This window comes from Neophocaena asiaeorientalis, unplaced genomic scaffold (genome assembly GCF_003031525.2).
Source record: "Neophocaena asiaeorientalis asiaeorientalis breed wild unplaced genomic scaffold, Neophocaena_asiaeorientalis_V1.1 scaffold5, whole genome shotgun sequence".
In the NCBI taxonomy this organism is placed as follows: domain Eukaryota; kingdom Metazoa; phylum Chordata; class Mammalia; order Artiodactyla; family Phocoenidae; genus Neophocaena; species Neophocaena asiaeorientalis.
This window is the reverse complement of record NW_020174698.1, coordinates 10114886-10123441: the sequence shown is the minus strand read 5'-3', so window position 1 is coordinate 10123441 and position 8556 is coordinate 10114886. Positions and strand designations below refer to the sequence as shown.

At 38.5% G+C, this 8556-nt stretch overlaps 1 protein-coding gene across 6 annotated transcripts in view; it reads left to right on the top strand.

Annotated features, from left to right (window-relative positions):
- Positions 1–7282, top strand: part of NCOA7 (nuclear receptor coactivator 7) — a 153650-nt gene extending 146368 nt beyond the window's left edge. For 4 of the 6 annotated variants that reach the window (XM_024759022.1, XM_024759026.1, XM_024759023.1 and 1 more), the window contains 3 exons: positions 4134–4229; positions 4681–4754; positions 5131–5266. In XM_024759022.1, coding sequence (XP_024614790.1) covers positions 4134–4229; positions 4681–4754; positions 5131–5266 — 306 coding nt within the window. Of the gene's footprint in view, positions 1–4133; positions 4230–4680; positions 4755–5130 lie in introns of all 6 variants that reach the window. The other 2 variants (XM_024759024.1, XM_024759027.1) reach the window with 1 other exon arrangement.
- Positions 7283–8556: the final 1274 nt, after the last annotated feature.

Below are 8556 nucleotides of genomic sequence, written 5' to 3'. Positions count from 1 at the left end.
TATATACTATAATATATATATACTATAATGATATTCTGTAACCTAAAACTGGAGAAGCTGGAAGAAAAGTCAAGTCTAGATTTGGAGATAGTTGCAGAAAGCAGTTCCAGTGCCATACCAGAACTTCTTCCAGGTAGCTGAAGTAGTGCCCACCAACCTTGCCTGCATAGTTGCTGAGATGGAGAGCCAGTTAAGGCCATGGTGTGTTGTACCTGAAGGGCCCAGTTGTTACGAAACAGGAGAAAATGCTCTGGACCATTGCTTAGTGCACTTTCACCCACGTTGCTGTCGGTCTTGGAGGCACTGGTGAAATCTAGATATTATCCCCATCTCCCCTAAGCTAATAATTCTTCACTTGGTCAGCCTGGAGTATGAGTGGAATCTGTCCAAGTTTCTTTCATGTACCATCCAGGCTGACTTCTGCTTCACAAAAGGAAAGCATCTTTCAAGTCTGCTCTTTATTCATTTCAACTTGGTCTATATCATAGCAAGAAGAAATTTCTTTACACTTTTTGTAGGTGTCATTATTTTCTCTTCCTGGCATTTGGAAGCAGGGTTTACTTGACAACCATTTATTTATTCATCCATTCAGAAAATGTATAATGACTGTCTGTTAGATGTGGGGCACTATTAAGCATTGGGGAGCTTACTGAGAAGCCATATAATTGGGATCATTTTAGGGGAAATAGATTTTTGCTGTCATAATTTGTCTTGGGAAAAATTAGCAGAAAGAAGGGCACTGTCTTTCTCAATGGTGATCATTCCTGTAAGTAGATTAAGAGTTGTGAGGAATAGTTTAGTTACTATCATTGTTCCTACTGTCATTTACTGATTGAGAACACTTTATTTAATCATAGTCCAAGCTGAACAGTAGGGAGAGTCAAGTTAAAAATTTAAATAATAATAACAAAGGTTTAAAATGGAATTACGTAGGGATTTAGTGAAATGTTTGCAAAGTTAGGTGCTACTTTTTAGATGAGATAGGGCTGGATGGTTTTAGACCACACACACACACACACACACACACACACACACACACACACACACACACACACACACACACACACACACACGTACCTGCACCGTAAGTATAGATTAGTTCTATTAATTTACCAAAAGATAACTTGTTGGGGAATGTGTTAGCCTCCCAGAGCACAGTAGTGCTCAGCTTCCTATCAGCAGATACGTAAAGGAGGCCTGCCTATACCTGAAGATTACACTGTTTGTCTAGAGGTATAATCTTACTGGATCTGGTGCCCTGGAGGCATTTGTGTTATTTGAAGGCATAACTCAGCCTTCCCCACCCCACCTACCCCCAAGGCAAGGATGCGGCTTGCTGTGTTTGGGAACATGATAGAACAACACCTGTAAGTTTATCTGGAAATGAATTATATAAAATTCTAAGATAAAAGCATTACACATGCAGAATGGCAGGCATGAGGAGTTCTACAGAATCAATCCCCAGTGAAACAATCATTACTGATGTTATAAAAACAACAATCATTTAAAAACAACAACAATCTCTGGAAATTGCCCTAAGGGCATACAGCAAGTGAAGAACCATTTATTTAAGAAAATCTAATGAAGCCCAGTAATAATAGTGAGATTCTGTGGCATTTGAAGGCACAGCCTGCTCCCTCCCCCAACCTCTGTTCAGACAGAAGCTTCCTTCTGGGCACGTGTGGACAAGATGAGGATCCCTCAGCTGCCAGCTCCCAGGCAAAGACTATGATATGCCTCCTCTAGGGGCAGGTCCCCAGCATGTCTTATCCCCTACCCAAGATCTCTGTTTCAGAGGCTAAGTTTCAGGGCTTTCTTCCTCTGACCAGCCCCTTCTCAGAGGACAGTTGCTCTACCTTCTGCATGGCAGGCTGAGAATACAGGGGTCTCTGCTGCCCTTGCTGCAGCACATAGGGCAGAAGTTCCATGTCAGGTGAGCGGAGCCAAGACCAGTGGCTACTGCCCCTGCCCAGCACCCTGCTCATAAAACAGGATTGTACCTTTGAGAAAAGCAGGCCACTGTCCAGCCCCCAGCTCCAGGGGAAGAGGCGGACCGTAAAACATATAGCTCAGAAGCTCTCTCCAAAGGAACTGACGTTATTTAGAAGAACATGGGGAAGGTCAAGCCAAGGGACACTCTAGAGAACAATGAAAATTTTGGCGGTAAACAACTAAGAGGAGGCTGGTAGTTCCATGAAGGCAGCCAACTAAGCTGTAGACCATCTAGTTTACCAGAGAGAACCGGGGAAAGAGACAGTTAAGGAGAGCCTTCCTGGAGTCAGGATAAACTTCATAGACTGGCCACAGAAACTACCCCTGCAAAGGGGCCCAAATTTAATTGAATGAGACCGTGGAGTAATTTACACCACAAAGCATTGTGGAAAATAATAGAACAATCATCAGGTAAAAGAGTCCGATCTATATTAACTTAATTCCAGTGAAATATAGAAATGTTACTCCTATATTGCTCTATGACATCTTTCCACTTTTTGTGGTAATTTTGTTATATTACGTTGATATATATTACAAACTCAACAATAAACTGTTACATAGCTGTTTGTATAATTTTTATCTACTAAGAAAGCTGAGAGAAGAAAGGAGAGCAATTATACATTTATAGGTTTTGTCATATTAACCTTCCTTTTACCACTTTGGGCTATCTTCATTCATTCCCCTGGATTCCTTTGTTCTATTACTGTCAAACATGTTAAAATTTTCGATGGTATAGACCCAACAATACCATTATTCTACAGTTTCTTTCTAAGTTAATTAATAGAAAAAAATAAAATGGACATTTTCTTACATAACCATAATGCTATATACCTAAAAAGTTAACAGTAATTTCTTAGTATCATCATATCTCCAGTGCTTAAACAGATTTCCATGGTTGCTAAGAAAATTTGTTACTGTTTTTTCCTTGTTCTTAACAGCTCTAGGGACAGGTTTTGGTATGAAGAACATGGGTTAGAAAGAGATTCTAGACTTCTACTCTACCTAATTTTTAGTATTTCAAGGAGCTAGGAACTGAGTGTACTTGGTAAAGAAGAGATTCCATGATGATGATAATCCAATTTAAATTAGTTTGAAAACTTATAAGACATTTTTCAGGTAGACTCCATTTAAAGCGTTGTTTCTTGGGACTTCCCTGGTGGCGCAGTGGTTAAGACTCCACGCTCCCAATGCCAGGGGCCCGGGTTCGATCCCTGGTCAGGGAACTAAATCCCACATGCATGCCACAACTCAGAGTTCACATGCCAAAACTAAGGAGCCAGCGAGCTGCAACTAAGGAGCCCGCATGCCACAACTAAGACCCAGCACAACCAAATAAATAAATATTAAAAAAAAAAGCATTGTTTCTCAAGTGGGATTTGGAGAAAATATATCAGAATCACCTAGGGACATTTCCAGAATATATATTCTTGCCAGTCCTCACTCCTGCACGCACTGGTCAGGATCTGAGCAGAGGATAGGAAGCTGAAGCAGTGGACATGCGTGTTCTGAAAAGACTACTCCTTCCAACCCCAATAAGAAATAATAGAAAAATCATTGATTCAGATACATCTAAACCACCTTTAAAGCCCACAGTATTATGGAATTGTTACTTTTTTCTTAAAAGCCATTTTGAACTAAGATATACTGGATCAGTCACGTTATTATGCAGTTTTAATAAGTATGTTGAAAACTCATTTTTCGAATCAAAGGAGAGAAAAATTTATTTTCTCCAGGGAAACCTCTGGCCACAATTTTACTTAGAAAACACATCAGAGATATGCCTTCATTCTCTCAACCACTCATTTCTGTGTGCAAGATGCATCTTGTTATTTAATGTTTCCAGTATGTCCTCTGTATTCACTAGAAGAAATTTGTCTCTATAGTGGACTTCGGAAGTCTTTTAAAACTGGAGCAATTGTTGGCCTTTGACAGATAAGTTCTCTAAGCCACTTGGGTTCTAATGAGAACTGGGGACATTTTATTTGTTGGATGGTGGTCTTTTTTATTTAGGAACTCTGATTTAGTAATGATCTTTGCTGAATGAGATCTCAGAATAGGATTGTGCTAAAATATTTCAGAAAGTCTTTTTTTTGGGAGGTTTATGGTTGAAAGTAGATAAGGTTTCTGTTTTCTTTTGACAGATTTTTGGAGCATATGCAACTCATCCTTTCAAGTTCAGTGATCACTATTATGGCACAGGCGAAACTTTTCTCTACACGTTTAGCCCTAACTTCAAGGTACCTAGATGAAAGAAATACCCAACTTCCTGGTGTCACGGTGTCAGGAGGGTCGGTGGGGTTGGAGATGGGGGCTGTGGTTGGAGCAGCAGCTGTCCCATCCCGTTACTCGAGGTAACCTCATCTGGCCTCACTCTAGCCTGGCCAGCACTTCATGACTGCAGCACAGAAACCGCTTAGATTCCCTCCCCAGGCCTTGGGAACTGCTCTTTTGCATGGTCTAAGATCAGGGAGGGGTTGCAAGTCAGAGCCAACATGTGTCTGAGAGGTCTTTCCTACCTCATAACCCCTTTGGAGATCTCATCCTGGTGTGGGAGAGGTCTGGCCGTCAGGAGCTTCCTCAGCCAATGGGTAGTGCCCTTGCACACACACAGGTACTGTGCACTTACTCCCTCTTCGTGAATTCTCCAGATTGAAATGTCTGTTCTCTGTCTTGTGTTTCTGTCCTAAGGTCTTTAAGTGGAGTGGAGAAAACTCATACTTTATCAATGGAGACATAAGTTCTTTGGAACTTGGTGGTGGAGGGTAAGGTTTTTGTTGTCATTATTAATTACCACCTGACCTGAGTGAGCCTGTTTTGACCCAGGTAACTGAAACTTTGGTGTCAGGTGATTTTAGCTAGTCCATGTGCTTCGATTATTTAGGACAGTGTGGTCTAACACATGACACTAAGAATTGAAGATAAAATGACTTATTTATGTGTCTAAATGAGGGACTACTGCCACCCGTCTTTTAGGAAAGATGGGTCATTTAAATGAAATAAAGGAAATGTACCTTTTGTTTTACAAGCAGTTTAGGGTTTTGTCTGTCTACAGCATAAAAGAAAGAAGTTGGGGCAAGGGAGGACAGAAAGTGTGCACATAAAATTGAAATGTTTTCACCATTCTATTAACCTTTTCAGGGGACGATTTGGTTTATGGCTAGATGCTGATTTATACCATGGACGAAGCAACTCCTGCAGCACTTTTAATAATGATATTCTTTCCAAAAAGGAAGACTTCATAGTTCAGGATCTCGAGGTATGGACATTCGAGTGAAATTCAGACTGCCTTAAAATACGACATTAAAAAGACTGGGTTCAATCAGCCCTGCTAAAGCTGGCTGGAAGAGCAAGCCCCAGCCCAGACTGCCTCATCCCATCATAGTGCTTTCTTTCTGCCTTCATCTCAGCGTGTGATCACATTGCAGAGAGATTCTGAAAGGTACATGTGGAAGGCAGACGATGAAGAAAGAAATTTGAAGTCCAGATTGTTGAAAGACTTTATACTCTCACTTCCTTCAAATCCATACAGTGAGGAATCAGAATATTTATAGATGTGAGTTGAATGCAATTTTTATTTTTGTTAACTGTGAAAAAGAAAATACTGTGGAAATATATACATTCCTTGTATATTTATCAATATAATTTTCATTACCAAAATGTACAGCATACTGTTGTTTGCCATGGAAAAGTTTAGTCTCATTTAGAAAAATTCAAAGTGCACAGCACTTAAAGGGAATATATGATTTTTAAAAACTGTTTTATTTATTATTTCTAGTATATTGTCTGAAATGTGTTGGCAGTTTTTTCTTTTAATGTGTCAAATTTTGAAATAAAGAAATGTATACATTTTGTGCTATGTTTTGGCAACAAACCCACTTGGTTTATATAGTTTTATATTAAATTTTTTTTGCCCTGATTGTTTAGGGTGATATGTATATGTATGTGCTGCTTAATGTCCAAATATATATATGTATACACACATATATATATACACATAATTCTGAATTTTTTAAAACTCAATACCAGTGTTTATTGATTTGACTGTTGTAGGCCAGCTTTCCATTTAGTCATTAAAAAGGTACATTTTTAGTTATTTACTCTGAACATAACTGTGTAAAAGAAAAATAAGCTATTTCTCTCAGTCATAAGTTGATATTTACAGAAATGTATACCTTTATGATCCTAGATTTAGAGCAAACCCTGCTTTTGAAAAGAAAATGTTTTGCTTCTTATAAAATCACGCGTTAATAACAAAAATTGTATTTTTATTGGATTTTTTTGCATAATTTTCCCCAAGTTTTTACGTTAATGAACAGGCCTCTGTTTGAAATGAGACTGTTTTAATTTCTGTATATTTTATATCAAATGAAAAAAAAGGTCAAATTATCCCAATTGTTTTGATTTCTAGACTCTTTTATTTGAGAAAAATCAATGCAAAGAAATGCATTCATACCAAAATTGGAATAAAAAGTAAAAACTTGTTTTTTAATATCAACTCACTTTCACATCATAAAACACTCTTTTATTAAAGTTAACAGTAAAGACTTGTTAAAATTTTAACAAATATTATTGACTGTCAGACGTTTATGAAAGCCAAAGACTGCTAATGGAAAAAAATGTCAAATGATAGCCAAAGCTGAGAAAGTGGTCTGTCATAAGTTACATACCCAGTGATCTTTGAAGGAAAAATTAATAAAAAGTAGTGTTTATATACCTGCATTTTAAAGAAGTAAACAGTTCTTAGAATGTTGGCCTTAAGCTGGCAGAATATTTCCTTTAGCTTATTCTCTTATTTTAGACTATTTATAAAAGAGAACAAACAAATTGCCAAGTGGCCTCCTGTCAGATCAACAGTTATTTTACTCCACCCACATTCCATGCAAGTTTAAATGAACGCTATAAAATCTTAAGTCTATAGCCTGGGTGCACTTTCACCCAAGTTCTACTGAGAACTCTTGATTAACAACTTATTGGCAGTTTAACCTTAATCTGCTTGTTAAATTATGTGTTGGTGTGAGATACCAGGAATGTCTCATGATGATCACGTTTACCATTTATGCCATTTGCAACCATATGCTATTAACGAAATGGTCATTTTGCATATAGTTCACTCCTACCTAGTTTAGTCCATGATATTATACTTGTGAGAGCATATTCAGATGCTGTGTTCTCTATTTAAAACAGTATTGTCCAATCAGAAATGTGTGGCCCTTCATTTATGGATACTGAATATATGTAATGCAGTGCTAGCCCAATATTTTCAATAAAGGAATTTATGCATTCAGTGTGACTTTCTTTCCTGAGGATTCATTCAACAAGTATTTATTGCATGCTAGAGCTTTTACTTGAATGAGAGGATGATGAAGTATCCAAGACTAAATAAATAAGGTCCAGTGCTCATGTTTTTATTGCTGCCTTGGAAATTCCCTCTTTGTTCCCCGTAGCCACTCTCCTATTCTTTCATCAGTTCATGAAAACTGCTCCTGTTACAGTTACTAGAGAAAACTCTTGGCCCTGTCTAGCAGTTTCTCTGTTCTTAATCCTAGCTGTTCTTTGAATAGTGACTTTCTTTTTAACATCTCTCTCTTGACCTACTTCCTAACTTCCATGAGAGACACCTTACCTTACCCTCTGATTTTCTTTGACATCCTGTCTCCTAGCCCCTAAAGATGAAGACTTCAAACAGTGTTCGTTCCTTGCCAATTCCTCAGTTCATGAGTCTACTTCCAAAGATGTGGATGGGAGGGGGCAACCAAATGTCTCACCAGACTCTGTTGAAAATGATTTAGATACAGCCCCATGCTACAAGCCACCAGGGACACCCTGAACTAGTGTGAGAAGTAGTATTGGCCTTCATTTGATTTCCCTTTCCTTAAATCCTTTTAAAGTTTTAGAGGCATATGAAACAGGACTAATAAAAGAAGTACTTCCCTTTTGAGGAAGTCATTAAGAATCTCTTAAACCAGAAAGGGAAGCTGAGATTCATGTTCTTCTTAGGATGCCTAACGTATTTTTACCAATATAATCAGATACAGAAAGGTACGGAGGTCAGAAACCAAAGGAAGTTCCAGAAACTAAACAGCTGTACTGGCCCTTTGTTCAAGTATCAAAAGTACCTTTGACTACTTCCTTCTGCCCAGTCAGGTCACTCACTCCTCATTCAGGGTAAGCCCTAACCTCAGAGCATCGCATCTTCCTACCTCCTTGCCTATGACCATTATCCACAGTGATCTGCCAACAAAAGGTATCTTAACTGAAAAAATGAGACTTTACAATTCACACCGAAATCTAAAATCCTACTGCCTCCACCCTTCTACTTCAGATCTCTAGTGGTTCAGAATAAAAACCAGACAGAGACTCCCTGGTATGGTCAAGCAAGCATCCAAATGGTGTTTTTTGATTGAATATCTTTGGAGACCTATTTATTTTCTAGATCAGTGCTGCTCAACAGAACATTCTATTCTGATAGAACTGTTCCATGAATGTGCGTTGTCCTTTACGGTCGCCACTAGCTTACCACACTGGTGTTGAACACTTGAAATGTGACTTGGATGACTGAGGAGC